Source organism: Doryrhamphus excisus, linkage group LG16 (genome assembly GCF_037039965.1).
Source record: "Doryrhamphus excisus strain RoL-2023G ecotype Guam linkage group LG16, RoL_Dexc_Guam_v1.1, whole genome shotgun sequence".
NCBI classification, from domain to species: domain Eukaryota; kingdom Metazoa; phylum Chordata; class Actinopteri; order Syngnathiformes; family Syngnathidae; genus Doryrhamphus; species Doryrhamphus excisus.
In genome coordinates, this window is record NC_136372.1 from 16762467 (window position 1) to 16783271 (window position 20805).

Sequence of the window (20805 nt, forward strand, 5' to 3'; positions counted from 1 at the left end):
TGTTTTTACTATGCATGTTACACTAATATTTATGTTAAGCATTTGTGGGGAAAAAACTGGCCCTAATAAAAGGCAACATGATAAATGTATGTTGTATGTCTTTTATTGATCAACTCTGAAGAAATGATACACTGGGGAGGGGGGGGTGACATATAGATAGAACATTGAAGAACATTGAACACTGAAGTCAAGAAATTTGGTGTCCCCGTTGGTCAAGCTGTGTGAAAGACAACACAATTGTCAAAATATAGGCGGGGGGGGGGGGGGGTCCAAACATATGCGTGAAAGACTTACCTCTTATCCAACAGATTATTCATAAACGTCCTTCTTGTCTGCGATGTACTGTACGATCTCCGCCGGCGTCATCAACTTCTCCGCTTCCCCGTCGGGAATCTCAAAGCCTGGCATGGAAAACAAACGTCAATCCAGCAAACAAGGAAACCCGGAAAGGACATTCAGACTCTCACCAAACTCATCCTCCATGGCCATAATGATCTCCACCTGGTCCAAGCTGTCCAGACCCAGATCTTTCATAAAGTGGGAGGATGCTTGCAGCTGTGTAAGAAATAATAATAATAATAATAATAATATAATAAAGCGATGCTGAATAAATGAAGGTCATCTTCAGTAAGATCCACTCACACTCTCGGGGTTGATCTTGTCGTAGAGCTTCAGCACGTACATGACACGGTCTTTGATGGTCTCTAGAGTTAAGGGGGGCAGGTCTCCATATTGTCGGCACAACACACCTGATGAGATCTGGAGGGGGGGGGGGGTGCCAATCACAGTTAGAGGACAGTCAGTTGTGCAAAACAAAAATAAGAATATTGAACACATGCATTCAAAAGTTCAAATTAAGTTCACTTTTAAAAGGTCATGGTGAATTTGAGGTTCAGTCAAAATACTTTAAATTTAAATATATGGCCGCCAATGACAATTAATGTATTTATTTACATTTTAAACCGCACAGGAAATAGTCAATAACAGCCTCGAGATGATGCACAACATTGCTAGCAAGCTAGCCAATAAGCTTTGTAATTATACATAATAAATTCCCATTTTTTTTCTGAAAAAAATTTATTTAATTGTGCAAAAGAATAAACAACCTGCCGAGTTACCACACATTTTTAACATGCTGCGTTACCGTAACACTTTTGAAAGGCGTCGGTAGGTCATTGGCAAGCTAGGCCATAACAGCTCAATGATAGCGGCCACTCACCCGGCTCTGCCCGAGCCACCGCGTCCTCCGGCTGTCTGCGGCGAAGGAGAGAGGTCGGACGGCTGCCGCTAAAGGGGCTGGGGCGGCTCTCACCGTCGGGTTAGCGGTGAGAAGCCTCAGCGAGGGCCGGGCGAGAGAGCGGACGCACTGGTGCAGGACACGGGACGCCATGACGGGGGAGAACTTGCAGCTGCTGTGACCCAGCATGCACCGCGAGAGGAAGAAGCGGGGTAAGGGCTTAGCAGTGCGCATGCGTAACACAATAGTCGCATTATTTTGATTTCTTATATGTTATTTCACAATATGTATTAATTTTCTCGCCAAACAATGCGATATAATAATGATACAATAATGATAATGTGAAAGAACATTTGTGATCGAGAAAAAAAATCCGGAAATTGTGAGGTCCGGTAAAATTCAGACAAAAGCAACCGATCCTTAAATTACATCACAGATTTATGCAGGCTATTTTATAATTACCCGCTCAAAACAAACAAAAGTGAAATTAATTTAACAATTACAAATATACTTGAACAAATTCCAACGGAAACGTTATCCAGAGTTTCCGATTAAAACAATCGATAAAACTGAACTCAGCTAGTACTGTCTGTCCTGCATTAATCTGTCAGTCGAAGACCAGCTGTGGCAAACAGATGCTTCTTATTGTGTTTTTGTCGTCGTTATCGTAACAAACTTGTCGAATTCGCAGCTATGGAGTTGTCAGAGATACTGTACAACAAAGCGGAGTATATAGAGACGGTAAAGTTTGTCGTTTCTTGCCGCTGTTAGCTTATTATCTTGTTAGCTTGTAGCTTGCTAATGTGGCTAACTAGCAAAACGGGGCGTTGAATGGAATCACTATGGCAATTTAAGCTAGGCTATATATTTTTCAAATCAACATTTTAACTCGATATTTGCTTCATTTTAGGCTTCTGGCAACAAAGTTAGTCGGCAGTCGGTGTTATGTGGCAGTCAGAATATCGTACTTAATGGCAAAGTAAGTCAAATGTGTTATTATGTGTAAAGCAACTACGGGTTGTGACTATTGTTTGTGTTTATGTGGTTTCTCCTGCAGACTATTGTCATGAATGACTGCATCATCCGGGGGGACCTGGCTAATGTCAGGGTGGGCAGACATTGCGTGGTCAAAAGCAGGAGTGTCATTCGACCACCTTTTAAAAAATTCAGCAAAGGGTAACACTTTAGACCAGGGGTGTCCAAAATGTGGACTGGGGGTTTGTAGCTGTTTTTTTTAATTTACCTGTGGCACAACAACAATATTATTTAACAAGAAAACAACAAAAAAAAACCTGCTAAAATAAAAAAAAATCAGCATTTTTTTCATACAATTTTTTCACTTATATCAGAAAACTGAAATTAAATTTTTACCTTGATGTATAATGTTTATATATACTGTATATGTATCTATTTGTATTGGTTTTAATTAAGTGGAAACACTTTGGACACCCCTGCATTTATCATTACTATGGAGAAATGATGGTAGATAAGCACCATGCACCCCTCAGGGCATCGCTGTTTACAAAATGGTCTTTTGAATGAAAAAACTTTGTTCAAAAACACACCAAATGTTGTAAATACTTCTTCCTCCCCTCCAGAGTGGCGTTCTTCCCGTTGCACATCGGCGACCACGTCTTTATCGAGGAGGACTGCGTGGTGAACGCAGCCCAGATCGGCTCCTACGTCCACATTGGCAAGAACTGTGTCATAGTGAGTACACACACACACATACACATACACACATATACACACATTGTGGTGAGTCACATGGTAGTCACGTCCAGACCAGAGCTTCTAGTTTCCAGTTTAATGCAGAACGACACAAAGAAGCACAGAAGATGCTGTTCTACTACATTCATCTAAAATTACAATTATTTTTTATTGTAAAATATTTACAGGCCTAAGTAATAACTTTTTTAGTGTTATTACCGTCACAATATTTTAGAAATTTTATACAGTTTAGGATTTGAACATAGCTCTCTGGTCATCATGCCAGTCTTGAATGCAGTTATGAAAAGTATGAGAATTAATTAGATTAAAAGTTTGAGCTTCCTTGATCTCTCTGCTTTTATTTCAACCCTGAATCTTTATAATAAGAATAATAAGAATAATAATTAATAAATATTATAAAATAAATATATAAATATAATAATAATAATGTTATTGTCATTGTAGTATATTATAATAATATATAATAATAATAATATATTATTATTGTTATTATATTCTAACAATAATAACATTATTATTAAGTGTTCTGATAACGCAGCATTTTGTCTACGTATATAGGATAATAATAATATTATTATAATAACAACATAATATAATAATTATTAATATAATAAAATTAAATATAATATTATATAAATATAATTATTATGTTGTTATAATAGTGTTATTTTTATTATTATAGTATATTATAATAAAATAATAAAAATAATATTATTTTTATATTAACATTATTATGATTGTTATTATGATTATTATTATTATTATTATTAAGTACTCTGAGAACGCAGCATTTCGTCTTTGGAGAAAAGCTGGATTTCTCCTATTTATAGTTGGGAACTGATATTTTCCTGAAACTTACATAATTTGTTCCTGAAGGGGTTGTCTTTTGAAAAATGGTTGGGATTGATGGCTTGTTGGATTGGATATTGGATATTATTATATTCTAGCAATAATAACATTATTATTAAGTGTTCTGATAACGCAGCATTTTGTCTACGTATATAGGATAATAATAATATTATTATTATTATAATAACAACATAATATAATAATTATTAGTACAATTAAATATAATAAAATTAAATATAATATTATATAAATATAATCATTATTTTGTTATAATAATGTTGTTATTTTTATTATTATAGTATATTATAATAAAATAATAAAAATAATATTATTTTTATATTAACATTATTATGATTATTATGATTATTATTATTATTAAGTGCTCTGAGAACGCAGCATTTCGTCTTTGGAGAAAAGCTGGATTTCTCCTCTTTATAGTTGGGAACTGATATTTTCCTGAAACTTACATAATTTGTTCCTGAAGGGGTTGTCTTTTGAAAAATGGTTGGGATTGATGGCTTGTTGGATTGAAATGGAGTTTTCTGTCATTTAAAAAAAGAATCTAAAATATTTCATACCGTAATAATGATGTGTTCTTGGTTGACACAGGGTCGTCGCTGTGTGCTGAAGGACTGCTGTAAGATCTTAGACAACACCGTTCTTCCTCCTGAGACGGTGGTGCCTCCTTTCACGGTCTTCTCAGGATGCCCAGGTCTTCACGCTTTTAGTCCACCTCAACGTTAACTCCACGTCTTTCCTCACGCACATTCCTTAAAAGCTCCCTTGGCTTCTTCAGGGCTGTTTTCCGGGGAGCTCCCAGAATGCACGCAGGACCTGATGATTGACGTGACGAAGAGCTACTACCAGAAGTTCCTCCCCCTCAGCCAGATATGAATAACCGTGTATCGGACGATGAGAACGCTCCTTTTGAGACCTCGCACGATAACAGCAGTAGTAGTCCAGCTTTGCAACATGACTGTTGGTCTTCAAGCTGCGTGCCGCAAGCGAGGAGGAGACAAACGTGGACCAAAACGCGCGGAGTTCATTTGTTATTGTTGCTGTACATGGAGTTTTAACAGCTTTTCTTTGCTTGTTTGCTGCTACCATGTTGCATACGTGTGTTTCCTAACCCATCAACTCCAATATGAAAGCGTTCGCTGTACTTTTCCAAGCATACAGTAAAAGCTATGCAGCAACAGCATGTGTTATAAATAAATCATAAGGAAGTATAACCTTTTGTGATGCAGTCTTCTTACCTAACATTTTATGGAAGCTTAAAAGGGTGACAAGTGTATTCCAATGTTAATGCCTATGTTTCCAGCTGTATTTTTGGCGTCATCTAGTGGTCAGATTTAGAAATGCCACTGAATCCTCCCTTTCCTGCAAAATGCTGTAATACACATTTCCTTTATAAGATTAAAAAGAATAATACATTATGTAATACATGAAATACTGCACTACATTTACTGTGTTTTGGTGTTAGTTGGAGTAGGAAAAAAACAAAAAATGCAAAAAAAAGACCATTTTTTTCAGGTGTTGATTTTTTGAAAAAAAACGTTTTTTTTTTCAACTTTTTTTTCAAGTCCTTTAAATTGCAGTTTTCTGATGTGGAATGAAGTGGAAACCTCCCACACGCTCATCGGGGGTCCCGGAAGGACCCATAAATGCAAATAAAGAAACATTTTTTCAGGTGTCGATTTTTGAAAAAAACGTAAGGGGTTAGCCTTTGGTTTTTTTTTTCAAACTTTTTTTTCAAGTCCTTTAAATTGCAGTTTTCTGATGTGGAATGAAGTGGAAACCTCCCACACGCTCATCGGGGGTCCCGGAAGGACCCATAAATGCAAAAAAATAAAAAAAATTTCAGGTGTCGATTTTTGGAAAAAACGTAAGGGGTTAGCCTTGGTTTTTTTTTCAAACTTTTTTTTTTCAAGTCCTTTAAATTGCAGTTTTCTGATGTGGAATGAAGTGGAAACCTCCCACACGCTCATCGGGGGTCCCGGAAGGACCCATAAATGCAAAAAAAGACAATTTTTTTCAGGTGTCGATTTTTGAAAAAAACGTAAGGGGTTAGCCTTGGTTTTTTTTTCCCAACTTTTTTTTTCAAGTCCTTTAAATTGCAGTTTTCTGATGTGGAATGAAGTGGAAACCTCCCACACGCTCATCGGGGGTCCCGGAAGGACCCATAAATGCAAAAAAAGACCATTTTTTTCAGGTGTCGATTTTTGAAAAAAACGTAAGGGGTTAGCCTTGGTTTTTTTTTTCAAACTTTTTTTTCAAGTCCTTTAAATTGCAGTTTTCTGATGTGGAATGAAGTGGAAACCTCCCACACGCTCATCGGGGGTCCCGGAAGGACCCATAAATGCAAAAAAATAAAAAAAATTTCAGGTGTCGATTTTTGGAAAAAACGTAAGGGGTTAGCCTTGGTTTTTTTTTCAAACTTTTTTTTTCAAGTCCTTTAAATTGCAGTTTTCTGATGTGGAATGAAGTGGAAACCTCCCACACGCTCATCGGGGGTCCCGGAAGGACCCATAAATGCAAAAAAAGACAATTTTTTTCAGGTGTCGATTTTTGAAAAAAACGTAAGGGGTTAGCCTTGGGTTTTTTTTCCCAACTTTTTTTTCAAGTCCTTTAAATTGCAGTTTTCTGATGTGGAATGAAGTGGAAACCTCCCACACGCTCATCGGGGGTCCCGGAAGGACCCATAAATGCAAAAAAATAAAAAAAATTTCAGGTGTCGATTTTTGGAAAAAACGTAAGGGGTTAGCCTTGGTTTTTTTTTCAAACTTTTTTTTTCAAGTCCTTTAAATTGCAGTTTTCTGATGTGGAATGAAGTGGAAACCTCCCACACGCTCATCGGGGGTCCCGGAAGGACCCATAAATGCAAAAAAATAAAAAAAATTTCAGGTGTCGATTTTTGGAAAAAACGTAAGGGGTTAGCCTTGTTTTTTTTTTCAAACTTTTTTTTTCAAGTCCTTTAAATTGCAGTTTTCTGATGTGGAATGAAGTGGAAACCTCCCACACGCTCATCGGGGGTCCCGGAAGGACCCATAAATGCAAATAAAGAAAATTTTTTTCAGGTGTCGATTTTTGAAAAAAACGTAAGGGGTTAGCCTTGGTTTTTTTTTTCAAACTTTTTTTTCAAGTCCTTTAAATTGCAGTTTTCTGATGTGGAATGAAGTGGAAACCTCCCACACGCTCATCGGGGGTCCCGGAAGGACCCATAAATGCAAATAAAGAAAAAAATTTTCAGGTGTCGATTTTTGAAAAAAACGTAAGGGGTTAGCCTTTGTTTTTTTTTTTCAAACTTTTTTTTCAAGTCCTTTAAATTGCAGTTTTCTGATGTGGAATGAAGTGGAAACCTCCCACATGCTCATCGGGGGTCCCGGAAGGACCCATAAATGCAAAAAAATAAAAAAATTTCAGGTGTCGATTTTTGGAAAAAACGTAAGGGGTTAGCCTTGGTTTTTTTTCAAACTTTTTTTTTTCAAGTCCTTTAAATTGCAGTTTTCTGATGTGGAATTAAGTGGAAACCTCCCACGCGCTCATCGGGGGTCCCGGAAGGACCCATAAATGCAAAAAAAGACAATTTTTTTCAGGTGTCGATTTTTGAAAAAAACGTAAGGGGTTAGCCTTGGGTTTTTTTTCCCAACTTTTTTTTCAAGTCCTTTAAATTGCAGTTTTCTGATGTGGAATGAAGTGGAAACCTCCCACACGCTCATCGGGGGTCCCGGAAGGACCCATAAATGCAAAAAAAGACAATTTTTTTCAGGTGTCGATATTTGAAAAAAACGTAAGGGGTTAGCCTTGGGTTTTTTTTTCCCAACTTTTTTTTCAAGTCCTTTAAATTGCAGTTTTCTGATGTGGAATGAAGTGGAAACCTCCCACACGCTCATCGGGGGTCCCGGAAGGACCCATAAATGCACATAAAGAAAAATTTTTTCAGGTGTCGATTTTTGAAAAAAACGTAAGGGGTTAGCCTTTGTTTTTTTTTCAAACTTTTTTTTTTCAAGTCCTTTAAATTGCAGTTTTCTGATGTGGAATGAAGTGGAAACCTCCCACACGCTCATCGGGGGTCCCGGAAGGACCCATAAATGCAAAAAAAAAAAAAAAATTTCAGGTGTCGATTTTTGAAAAAAACGTAAGGGGTTAGCCTTGGTTTTTTTTTCCCAACTTTTTTTTCAAGTCCTTTAAATTGCAGTTTTCTGATGTGGAATGAAGTGGAAACCTCCCACACGCTCATCGGGGGTCCCGGAAGGACCCATAAATGCAAAAAAATAAAAAAAATTTCAGGTGTCGATTTTTGGAAAAAACGTAAGGGGTTAGCCTTGGTTTTTTTTTCAAACTTTTTTTTTTCAAGTCCTTTAAATTGCAGTTTTCTGATGTGGAATGAAGTGGAAACCTCCCACACGCTCATCGGGGGTCCCGGAAGGACCCATAAATGCAAATAAAGAAAAAATTTTTCAGGTGTCGATTTTTGAAAAAAACGTAAGGGGTTAGCCTTTGGTTTTTTTTTTCAAACTTTTTTTTCAAGTCCTTTAAATTGCAGTTTTCTGATGTGGAATGAAGTGGAAACCTCCCACACGCTCATCGGGGGTCCCGGAAGGACCCATAAATGCAAATAAAGAAAAAAATTTTCAGGTGTCGATTTTTGAAAAAAACGTAAGGGGTTAGCCTTTGGTTTTTTTTTTCAAACTTTTTTTTTCAAGTCCTTTAAATTGCAGTTTTCTGATGTGGAATGAAGTGGAAACCTCCCACACGCTCATCGGGGGTCCCGGAAGGACCCATAAATGCAAAAAAATAAAAAAAATTTCAGGTGTCGATTTTTGGAAAAAACGTAAGGGGTTAGCCTTGGTTTTTTTTCAAACTTTTTTTTTTCAAGTACTTTAAATTGCAGTTTTCTGATGTGGAATGAAGTGGAAACCTCCTACACGCTCATCGGGGGTCCCGGAAGGACCCATAAATGCAAATAAAGAAAAAATTTTTCAGGTGTCGATTTTTGAAAAAAACGTAAGGGGTTAGCCTTGGTTTTTTTTTCCGACTTTTTTTTTTCAAGTCCTTTAAATTGCAGTTTTCTGATGTGGAATGAAGTGGAAACCTCCCACACGCTCATCGGAGGTCCCGGAAGGACCCATAAATGCAAAAAAATAAACATTTTTTCAGGTGTCGATTTTTGGAAAAAACGTAAGGGGTTAGCCTTGGTTTTTTTTTCCCAACTTTTTTTTAAAGTCCTTTAAATTGCAGTTTTTTGATGTGGAATGAAGTGGAAACCTCCCACACACTCATCGGGGGTCCCGGAAGGACCCATAAATGCAAAAAAATTAAAAAAAATTCAAGTGTCGATTTTTGGAAAAAACGTAAGGGGTTAGCCTTGGTTTTTTTTTTCCAACTTTTTTTTTCAAGTCCTTTAAATTGCAGTTTTCTGATGTGGAATGAAGTGGAAACCTCCCACACGCTCATCGGGGGTCCCGGAAGGACCCATAAATGCAAAAAAAGACAATTTTTTTCAGGTGTCGATTTTTGAAAAAAACGTAAGGGGTTAGCCTTGGTTTTTTTTTCCCAACTTTTTTTTCAAGTCCTTTAAATTGCAGTTTTCTGATGTGGAATGAAGTGGAAACCTCCCACACGCTCATCGGGGGTCCCGGAAGGACCCATAAATGCAAAAAAAGACAATTTTTTTCAGGTGTCGATTTTTGGAAAAAACGTAAGGGGTTAGCCTTGGTTTTTTTTTCCGACTTTTTTTTTTCAAGTCCTTTAAATTGCAGTTTTCTGATGTGGAATGAAGTGGAAACCTCCCACACGCTCATCGGCGGTCCCGGAAGGACCCATAAATGCAAAAAAATAAACATTTTTTCAGGTGTCGATTTTTGGAAAAAACGTAAGGGGTTAGCCTTGGTTTTTTTTTCCCAACTTTTTTTTAAAGTCCTTTAAATTGCAGTTTTTTGATGTGGAATGAAGTGGAAACCTCCCACACACTCATCGGGGGTCCCGGAAGGACCCATAAATGCAAAAAAATTAAAAAAAATTCAAGTGTCGATTTTTGGAAAAAACGTAAGGGGTTAGCCTTGGTTTTTTTTTTCCAACTTTTTTTTTCAAGTCCTTTAAATTGCAGTTTTCTGATGTGGAATGAAGTGGAAACCTCCCACACGCTCATCGGGGGTCCCGGAAGGACCCATAAATGCAAAAAAAGACAATTTTTTTCAGGTGTCGATTTTTGAAAAAAACGTAAGGGGTTAGCCTTGGTTTTTTTTTTCAAACTTTTTTTTCAAATCCTTTAAATTGCAGTTTTCTGATGTGGAATAAAGTGGAAACTTCCCACACGCTCATCGGGGGTCCCGGAAGGACCCATAAATGCAAAAAAATAAAAAAAATTTCAAGTGTCAATTTTTGGAAAAAACGTAAGGGGTTAGCCTTGGGTTTTTTTTCCCAACTTTTTTTTCAACTCCTTTAAATTGCAGTTTTCTGATGTGGAATGAAGTGGAAACCTCCAACACGCTCATCGGGGGTCCCGGAAGGACCCATAAATGCAAAAAAAGACAATTTTTTTCAGGTGTCGATTTTTGGAAAAAACGTAAGGGGTTAGCCTTGGTTTTTTTTTCCCACCTTTTTTTGAAATCCTTTAAATTGCAGTTTTCTGATGTGGAATGAAGTGGAAACCTCCCACACGCTCATCGGGGGTCCCGGAAGGACCCATAAATGCAAAAAAAGACCAGTTTTTTCAGGTGTCGATTTTTGAAAAAAACGTAAGGGGTTAGCCTTGGTTTTTTTTTCCCAACTTTTTTTTCAAGTCCTTTAAATTGCAGTTTTCTGATGTGGAATGAAGTGGAAACCTCCCACACGCTCATCGGGGGTCCCGGAAGGACCCATAAATGCAAAAAAAGACAATTTTTTTCAGGTGTCGATTTTTGGAAAAAACGTAAGGGGTTAGCCTTGGTTTTTTTTTCCGACTTTTTTTTTTCAAGTCCTTTAAATTGCAGTTTTCTGATGTGGAATGAAGTGGAAACCTCCCACACGCTCATCGGCGGTCCCGGAAGGACCCATAAATGCAAAAAAATAAACATTTTTTCAGGTGTCGATTTTTGGAAAAAACGTAAGGGGTTAGCCTTGGTTTTTTTTTCCCAACTTTTTTTTAAAGTCCTTTAAATTGCAGTTTTTTGATGTGGAATGAAGTGGAAACCTCCCACACACTCATCGGGGGTCCCGGAAGGACCCATAAATGCAAAAAAATTAAAAAAAATTCAAGTGTCGATTTTTGGAAAAAACGTAAGGGGTTAGCCTTGGTTTTTTTTTTCCAACTTTTTTTTTCAAGTCCTTTAAATTGCAGTTTTCTGATGTGGAATGAAGTGGAAACCTCCCACACGCTCATCGGGGGTCCCGGAAGGACCCATAAATGCAAAAAAAGACAATTTTTTTCAGGTGTCGATTTTTGAAAAAAACGTAAGGGGTTAGCCTTGGTTTTTTTTTTCAAACTTTTTTTTCAAATCCTTTAAATTGCAGTTTTCTGATGTGGAATAAAGTGGAAACTTCCCACACGCTCATCGGGGGTCCCGGAAGGACCCATAAATGCAAAAAAATAAAAAAAATTTCAAGTGTCAATTTTTGGAAAAAACGTAAGGGGTTAGCCTTGGGTTTTTTTTCCCAACTTTTTTTTCAACTCCTTTAAATTGCAGTTTTCTGATGTGGAATGAAGTGGAAACCTCCAACACGCTCATCGGGGGTCCCGGAAGGACCCATAAATGCAAAAAAAGACAATTTTTTTCAGGTGTCGATTTTTGGAAAAAACGTAAGGGGTTAGCCTTGGTTTTTTTTTCCCACCTTTTTTTGAAATCCTTTAAATTGCAGTTTTCTGATGTGGAATGAAGTGGAAACCTCCCACACGCTCATCGGGGGTCCCGGAAGGACCCATAAATGCAAAAAAAGACCAGTTTTTTCAGATGTCGATTTTTGGAAAAAACGTAAGGGGTTAGCCTTGGGTTTTTTTTTTCAAACTTTTTTTTCAAATCCTTTAAATTGCAGTTTTCTGATGTGGAATGAAGTGGAAACCTCCCACACGCTCATCGGGGGTCCCGGAAGGACTCATAAATGCAAAAAAAGACAATTTTTTTCAGGTGTCGATTTTTGGAAAAAACGTAAGGGGTTAGCCTTTGGTTTTTTTCAAACTTTTTTTTTCAACTCCTTTAAATTGCAGTTTTCTGATGTGGAATGAAGTGGAAACCTCCCACACGCTCATCGGGGGTCCCGGAAGGACCCATAAATGCAAAAAAATAAAAAAAATTTTAAGTGTCGATTTTTGGAAAAAACCTAAGGGGTTAGCCTTGGGGTTTTTTTCGTAACTTTTTTTTCAACTCCTTTAAATTGCAGTTTTCTGATGTGGAATGAAGTGGAAACCTCCCACACGCTCATCGGGGTCCCGAAAGGACCCATAAATGCAAAAAAAGAAACATTTTTTCAGGTGTCGATTTTTGGAAAAAACGTAAGGGGTTAGCCTTGGGTTTTTTTTCCCCACCTTTTTTTTGAAATCCTTTAAATTGCAGTTTTATGATGTGGAATGAAGTGGAAACCTCCCACACGCTCATCGGGGGTCCCGGAAGGACCCATAAATGCAAAAAAAGACAAATTTTTTCAGGTGTCGATTTTTGGAAAAAACGTAAGGGGTTAGCCTTGGTTTTTTTTCCCACCTTTTTTTTATATCCTTTAAATTGCCGTTTTCTGATGTGGAATGAAGTGGAAACCTCCCACACGCTCATCGGGGGTCCCAGAAGGACCCAGAAATACAAAAAAATAAAAACATTTTTAGGTGTCGTTTTTTGGAAAAAACGTAAGGGGTTAGCCTTGGGTTTTTTTTCCCAACTTTTTTTTTCCAAGTCCTTTAAACTGCAGTTTTCTGATGTGGAATGAAGTGGAAACCTCCCACACGCTCATCGGGGGTCCCGGGAGTCCCTTTTTTCCAAAACAGTAATGGTGAATTTGGCCCCATCTAGCGGTCAGAGGTAGTGAGGCACTGAAAAGCCCCTTGTCTTGCGACTGAATTTTAATGAAAAGCAAATTAAACTCATAAAATTTTAATAAATAAAGTGAATAGAAATAGATTAAGTAATTTAATTTATCAATATCATACATGTAATATGTATATCAAAACGACGAGTTGATATTTCAGTTAGTATTTGTGCCCTGGGACGACTTGTCAATATAGGAAAGGCGTCATAATGTCTTTGCTACCACCTGGTGGTCATAGTTAAAAATGCACATAAAAATCCCTTCTATCGTCAGTTAATTTAGTTAAATGCTTGGAAAACAGATTTAAGTTTTAAAGTTGCCATCATCAAGTAAAGTAAAAAATATATTACTGCTTTAATTATATTAATATAAAATATGTACAGACAAAAACACTGTATATGCTTTTAATGTTTGTGTTTTGAAATAACTGGCTCATATGGAGGAGCGTCATGTCGTCGTTGTCTCCATCTAGTGGTCAAAAGGTAGCAATGCTGCAACGTACCCGTTTCCTAACAAGTGAATTTCATTGAATGCAGTTATTTAGTAGATTTAGGTTATAAATGTGCAGCAAGTATGATTTTTTTTTACATGTTATAAAAATAATCTATACATTTAAAAAAACCCGTAAAATGAAATGAATTTCTTACATTTTTGAGCTCCATGAATCAGTCCAACCACTTTGCAACTGAATTGTTTTATTTCAGCTTTACAATGTGAACAACATATATCATACCAACAATTAAATGTTAAGTATATAGATTAGCCATGTATTATTTTTTTTCTGACAGTTATGTATCAAGAAACAGCTGATAATGATAATAATAGTGTTGGCTTGTGTGCATTGGAATTAAAAAAAAACAAAAAAAACTGAATGTTTTGTGGTTGAGGTTGTAGCTTACGTTCCCTTTCATTGATGTGACTGAAGTGGAACAAATACCATTTTTACCATTTCAGTCAAGAGTGCTGCAGAACAAAGAAGTGAAGAAAGAAATCTAAGCAAATTATTATTTTTTTTAAAAGTGTGAGATATCAGATTGCCATCAATGCTCCTTGCACAACATTCTGTTGCATTAGTTACTAAAAATGCCATCATTTTTAGCTTTTAGGGAAAGTTCCTATATATAAAAAAAAAAATTCCTATGATAAATTAACTACACCACCTTACAGGTTCACAGGTCAGAAGCAAATTAAAATCCCAGTTTTTAGTGGTTTTGCAAAAAAAACAAAAACTAGCCAGCTTCCATGCAGGATTAAGAGCCAAGTTAAATGCAAAAAAGTGAAATCTGTGACCAAACTGTAACATAGATGACAAAACTGGCACGCTTTATACAACTCAAAGGAGAAAAAGTCTTTCCAGCGTGGGGGGGGGGGTAATGGGGGAGGACAGTGACATCACTGTGGTCCACAGACAAAGGCTTAAATGCATTTGTTCATTGTGATTTCATTTATTAAAGTCAATAAATATGCTTTCTTTTCCAAATGGTACTCAAACAGGCTCTATATGCGTGTTTGGCAAATAAGGCAAAAAAAAAAAAAAAATGGTCGCAAGATACCAGCCGACAAGTGCATCAAATGAAATTTTGGATGCCCTGTGAGCACAGCTTGCTAATGTCACTTTTGCAATTACATCATAATCCTTTTATTCTTACAAGCACCCATTTGCAGGTGAGGAGCCCCGCCGCTGGAGGGAACGACGGCGGGCGGGTTCCGTACCTGGGAGACAAAAAGTTCTCCTGCACCCCCCCCCCCCACGGCAAAGCGGGTTGTTTACAACCGGGAAAGGCTACGAGCGGAACGTGACGGAAGAGCCGATTTTGTTTGCATGAGTCCGAGGTTGAAATCCTTAAGTGCAAAAAGCCTTATTGCAACTCATTAATAAAGTCACACAATCACACGAAAGGGCCGCTGCTTTTTTTTTTTTTTTTTTTTTTTGGAGTAAGACTGCACAAACGTGGGAAATGGAGAAAAAAAAAGGCGGCGGCAAAAAAAAATAAAAGAAAAGTTGGCCATCATTGTTGTAAGCGGTGGCAAGAAAGCTCGAATGATGAACACTGGTGGTAAAAGACGAAAGGTGTCCTCACAAGCGCAGACCCAACCAGACCGTCAAGTAACAGGAAGAAGTGTTTGACGTACGTCCTCACTTCCTTATTAAGGTGCTGGGTGAGGTCAGAGGGAGTAAGGGCACAATCGTGTCAAGAATCAAGTGGCTTTTAGCGTGTCAAGCGGCGCACGTTGAGAACTGTCTTGATCCCCAGACCCTGCAACGTGGCGGCGCTCGGGCGGAACCTGCAGAGTCGCCGCGTTTGCTCGCTCCTGCTGTCGATCTCTCCGATACGGGAAGGGAGACAAAGAACAGAGCTCGTCCGACAATCGTAAAAGTGAACCTGGGAGCCTCCGGTTGCAGCCATCGGTCAAGGCTTTCCTTCCGCCGCCCCCCAGAGTGTGGCGGCTCCTCTGCCGGTTCAAATCATCCTGTTGCGTTTGTGAGTCGGGGAGTCTGTGATGACGTCGCTGCATTGGGTGGAGTTTCGTTTCCTGGCTCCTCCCCCACCGGTGGCCGAGCCTGTCGAGTCCAGATGAAGCGCCATCTCCTCTGAGATGAAAGTGTTCAGGTCAACGTCCTGCAGGCCGTTACGCCTGCTGCGGCACAGCGCCGCCGAGCCTGATGAAGCACCGCCGCCGCCGGCAGCGGCGCCACCACCGCCGCCGCCGCCACTGCTGCTCCCGCTCACGTGCGTGGGGGAGCCCGGAGCACCGGAACGGACGCTGATACTCGCCATGGCACCGCTCAAACCTGGAAACCAAACGGCAGACGTCTTACTTCGCATCAGGGTTTGATTAGCATGAATGCTAGCTGAGGAAAAAAAATGGCTAACTTATTTTTATTAATTCCACGCTCGGCCATCTCTGTGTGGAGTTTGCATGTTCTCCCCGTGCATGCGTGGGTTTTCTCCGGGTACTCCGGTTTCCTCCCACATTCCAAAAACATGCTAGGTTAATTAGCGACTCCAAATTGTCCATAGGTATGAATGTGAGTGTGAATGGTTGTTTGTCTATATGTGCCCTGTGATTGGCTGGACACCAGTCCAGGGTGTACCCCGCCTCTCGCCCCGAAGACAATGAACAATGGTTAAAATTATGCCATTTGATTGTTGACTATGGCCTATTACTAATAAAAATATACATGCTTAACATATTTTTTGCCTAATTAAGCATTTTCATGCATAAAAATGACTTGTGGAACAAAATAAGGCATTATAAGGCATTCGGAAGACGTGTGATGATATGTAGTATTCTACACTGGTCACTAGGGGTCAGTAATGCTACTGTAATTTTTGGTGAGCCACACAAGCACCAGAACATGATCACCAGCATATTAACTGTACAACCGTAACCCATGCCAAGCTAAAATTCCAATTTACAGCAACACACACAAGCACAAGTCTTATTTTCTCTTCTTATGTCCACCATTTTGGGTAATACGAGTGTAAAAGGTGACTATAGGGGTGTTATTGTATGCAGACGGCTCTAATAATGTTAAAAACACATATTTTAAAAAGGTTTCTAACTACAAAAATATTCAACTTCTGAATGACAAATCCTACGTGGACGTTCACTTATCACGATCTTGTCTGGAACCGATTCACGGCACTAAACGAGGGATTACTGTACTACACAACACACCAACGCTCATCACGTGTAATACACGTGAGCTTCCCGCCAACATCTTAGTCGCACAACCGACATTTGAAAGCACATGCAGAGATAAATAAAGCTCACGGATGACGACCGCTCCTTATACTTCTAATGCAGCTACGGGCATAACCCTGGCAGCCCCTTAAAATGACCCGAGAGGGATACAAACACAGGAGGAGGGGCTTTCAAAGTCAGATCCCCCTTTACCATTGGCCCACATTGAACACACCTTATCTCTGAGCCACATGTGGCAGTACTGACTCAAATGCACACACTTGTCGATAAAAATTAGGTAAATTATACATGCACTGTATAGCTGCTGTGCGTCACACTTCCAAACTCATTGAGAAATTGTTAGCAGCCTGAATATGCGAAATGGATCGTTTCGAATGCAACACAATCGCCAGTGCCACCAAAGGTGTGATCATATCCACAATCATGAGGAACAAATTGCTCACACAGCCAAACACATTTTATATTTTCATACAAATGTGTTATGCTTTGCATGGTTTGCATGACATGCTTGATGGATTTACTCAGAATTTGTATACCCGACTGAGGAGCTACTAGGGGTTGAGTTTGCTTACCGTGCAGTGCTATGGCCTCCCTGAAGGGCTGCAGGTCGGCCTCCACAGACGAGCCGGTCTCGGCCGGCGAGTTAGCCCGGCTGGGGGCCACCATGGCCAGTCTGCTGCTGGCCCTGCTACTCCGGTGCGGCGGCGCTTTGCCGCACAGAAAGCTGATGAGATCCTCCCTGCGGATGGTTCTCCGACGCTTTTTTACCCAAGCCAACATGTCCTACAAGGTGGGGGGGGAAGAGCGAGCCATGCATAAGTTGTGGCAAAACCGAGTGCTAAAAGAAGACCAACCTTATTACGCCGTTGGTGTCCTATCTGGATGCCTCTGTCGAAGCTTCTCTGGTGAGCTTCGACACTTTCTGGGATAGGGAAAAAGAGATATTTAAAAGATAAACACGTGGTTAATGGCACATTAAAAATGTTGTAGTTGAAAGAAATCTGCTAATATTTTAATATTTAACTCTGCTGTTTTTTGCTTTTTGCTAACATTTCAGGCAAGACTCCCTCATGTATGTTGATGGTTTTTGATGGTGGTTCTATATATAGTGGAAACTGCAAAGTCGAAGAGTTAACTTAAAATTATTTTAGTTTTAAAGTTGCACAAACATCTGTCATACGTTACTTCAGGTTCTGATTTGGCTCCTTCGTGATAAGAAGAGAGGTGCAAGTGATGGCAAATAACTTCTTAAGATGGAACACGGTAGCCAGAAATAGAGCTTATTGTGAGATGGTACACGTCCTGGCTGCTCGGTACAACACGGCCCCATTGACGGTAATTAAAGCGGCGAGGCAGCGACCTCACCCTGCTTCCAAAAAAGGAGTCATCCACCACCGCCCTCGGCTACTCGTTCATCAAGCCTCGTCAAAGTTATTGTTTTCAATCAATCAACAGTGCTTCATTCCGCATTTCGCCATAAAGAATGCAAAGAGGTGACATCCGTGAAGTGCATATGCGGAGCGACTCGCCTTCCGAGCTTGTTAGTCACTTGTCAGAAGGGCGCGTGTGCATTTTATTTTAACAGTTTCAAATGTTAAACATCTTTAAAACGGTAAAGTTATTAAGTTTTGTACCGCTTTTCTTCACGAGGGAGAGAGGCGGGGTACATATAGACAAACAACCATTCACACTCACATTCATACCTATGGACAATTTGGAGTCGCTAATTAACCTAGCATGTTTTTGGAATGTGGGAGGAAACCGGAGTACCCGGAGAAAACCCACGCCATGCACGGGGAGAACATGCAAACTCCACACAGAGATAGCCGAGGGTGGAATTGAACCCTGGTCTCCTAGCTGTGAGGTCTGCGCGCTAACCACTCGACCGCCGAAAATAGTTTTATTGTAAGTCAAAGTCGAGCCTTCATGCTGGAATTTAACCAGTTTGCGTTTGAGTAAGTCCGATCGGGGACACGCCGTTTTGTGTGTTTGTAACTTTAATGCTTTCCCACAGGACTGCAAGCTATATGTGGTGTTGGGTTTTGCATAATTGATCATGATGCTAAAGTCCGGCACAACACAAAATGAAGTTATTGCCATATGTGCATTGGTAAACAGATACAGGACCAACTTAGTTGTGGTATGGGTATATGAGGGTGAACAGAAAGCGTCAAATCAATCTGTGGAGGTCCACATTTATTTGTTGCGGGCCATGTTGACATAGCTATAGCTATTTTAACAGCAGCACTTGATGAAACATACCGTTCCAGCATCTGAGACTACCAACTTGTGACATTCAGGGCGTGTTCACACAGAGACAGTCGTTCCCTATCACAAGCAGAATGATGGAGAGGAGCTTGGGGTTACCTTTGTACAGGTTGGTGACTGCTGTGGCAGCGTTCTGAAATGGCACCCACAGTGACAGACCCTGTTGATGACACACACGGTCTGTGGGAGGAAAAAAAGAAAGAGGTGGGGGGGTATTGGTTATCTGTGTGACACCCAGACATGACACACAGAGGAGCCATCATGAGGCCATTTTATCTTGGGTGTACAAAGTCGCAGGCATAAAAATAAACAGCAAGCTTGGCAGGAAAGAAAGGAGTCGGACACACACCAAGGGACTTGTGCCCTCTCAGCGGTAAAGTTGCAAAGCAGTGTCAGACATATGTCGTTGGAGGCAACACGTCAAGCTCGAAATATGTGGCCCAACAATCTCCACTGAAGCCAGCCGGACAAACACAATTTCATGTAGCGAACTAATAATATCCACGCCATTTTGTGATTAGAACGCTGGCTAAGCTACACGTTGTTTCACCCAACTGTCCACTCAGCAGCTGACCGGGTTTGTAAAAAGAGGAGAATTGTAGCGTTCTGGTTGTCTTTGGTTATTAAAAGCGAGTGAAACAGATGTAACGCTGACAGTTCTATAAACTGTCATCTGGGAATGTCGCGCAGATACGATTGTTGTTACCATCGCCATTTTGTAGCTAGCCTAGCAAGCGACCGCTAAGCAAAAAGGCTTCTACCTCAAATTCGAAACAACAAGAAACAGTATTGACATGCTACAGTGTTTGTTTGTTTTTTTTAATTTAGGTTGTAGTTATTTAGGACCGTGGGGCTACAGGAGGTTGTTTACCAGCCTCCCAACTTATAGGGTTAAGCAAGTTCACAGTTCATCCGGCGAAAGTTGAACAAAATGATGCACTGCCAAGTCAACCGTGCAAGTTCCACAGTAAACTTGTGAACCTGTTATAGATGGATCAATGTGTCAAAGTGTCACTACACAGTAACATTAAGCTAAGTTGCTAATCAACAAGCTAGCACGGTACGGCGACGCTGTCATCATGCTAACCAGCGCATAAGAAAGCGGCGGTGTCAACCTTTGTATAACTGTGCCACAGCGGTGGCGGAGTTCTGAAAAAGGTGCCACAGTTTATCCTGGTCGTTGTCGGCCTCCTCTTCGCTCGGCTCTCTCTGCTCCGCCTCGGCCAAACACTGCCGCTCCCATTTCGAGAACCAGTGCTCGGGTCCGTGTTCCTGTATCTCCGGGTCGCCGTCTTCTTTCTTCTCCTCCATTAATACACGAAAACTTGGAGGAATTTTACTTTAAAGAGTTTACGGTACCGAGGTAAACGAAGTATAAAACTATAGGACAATGTTTATGCAGAATACTGCCGTTTATACTACTTCGCACTCGATATAGCACTACGTTGTCCCCACCATTTCCGAAGCTTTGCTTAGCACACTAATTTCTGAGTTGCCGACGTCAGGGATATATACAACGTAAGCTACCTTGTTGCCCGCTTCGTCCCGCCCAGTAGTCCTAAACCTGACGATGATTGGTTAGCTAGAACCAAAAAGGTGGAGCTTATCTTGAGAATCAAAATGCCATTGGGTGTTTGGCTTGCTCTTCTGCGTGTTGCCACAAAAGAACTAAATTTCCCCATTGTTGAAGCTTGAGTGAGAGCACAGACGTCTGCAACATATGTGAATGCATCTGGTTTTAATCAATACACATATCAGTGTAAATATCTTTATTTTCATGTGTGTGTTCTATGTTACTTTGTGCAATAATTTGTTTTGTCTTGTGGTAGAAATGTACGATTCAAATATTTTTTTTGAGAAATTTTTTTGAGAAAGAACCAAAACTTAAAAATATAGAGACGCTTAAACCAGCAATAGAAATCAATATTATATATATATATATATATATATATACAGTATAATATATATTTCTGAGCATACTACCATATTGACAGAAGTTCCCCGGAAGTAGCAAT

The 20805-nt window shown here is 39.7% G+C and overlaps 3 protein-coding genes across 3 annotated transcripts; 1 reads left to right on the forward strand and 2 right to left on the reverse strand.

The window, feature by feature from the left end:
- Nucleotides 1-87: 87 nt before the first annotated feature.
- On the reverse strand, nucleotides 88-1435 carry ndufab1b (NADH:ubiquinone oxidoreductase subunit AB1b). Its single transcript, XM_058048717.2, has 5 exons — nucleotides 1220-1435; nucleotides 643-759; nucleotides 468-555; nucleotides 295-401; nucleotides 88-217 (listed from the first exon to the last, which is right to left on the reverse strand). The coding sequence occupies exons 1-4, from the start codon at nucleotides 1424-1426 to the stop codon at nucleotides 310-312; spliced, it is 504 nt and encodes a 167-aa protein (XP_057904700.2). The 5' UTR covers nucleotides 1427-1435; the 3' UTR covers nucleotides 88-217; nucleotides 295-309.
- A 394-nt stretch (nucleotides 1436-1829) lies between these two features.
- Nucleotides 1830-4788, forward strand: dctn5 (dynactin 5). The gene is made up of 6 exons (XM_058049391.2): nucleotides 1830-1978; nucleotides 2148-2216; nucleotides 2295-2413; nucleotides 2836-2947; nucleotides 4427-4529; nucleotides 4614-4788. The coding sequence occupies exons 1-6, from the start codon at nucleotides 1931-1933 to the stop codon at nucleotides 4709-4711; spliced, it is 549 nt and encodes a 182-aa protein (XP_057905374.1). The 5' UTR covers nucleotides 1830-1930; the 3' UTR covers nucleotides 4712-4788.
- Nucleotides 4789-13485: 8697 nt separating this feature from the next.
- On the reverse strand, nucleotides 13486-20313 carry hapstr1a (HUWE1 associated protein modifying stress responses a). Its single transcript, XM_058049158.2, has 5 exons — nucleotides 19906-20313; nucleotides 18890-18970; nucleotides 17377-17444; nucleotides 17095-17305; nucleotides 13486-15605 (listed from the first exon to the last, which is right to left on the reverse strand). Exons 1-5 carry the CDS (start codon nucleotides 20099-20101, stop codon nucleotides 15274-15276), a joined length of 888 nt encoding a protein of 295 aa, XP_057905141.2. The 5' UTR covers nucleotides 20102-20313; the 3' UTR covers nucleotides 13486-15273.
- Between the last annotated feature and the right edge of the window lie 492 nt (nucleotides 20314-20805).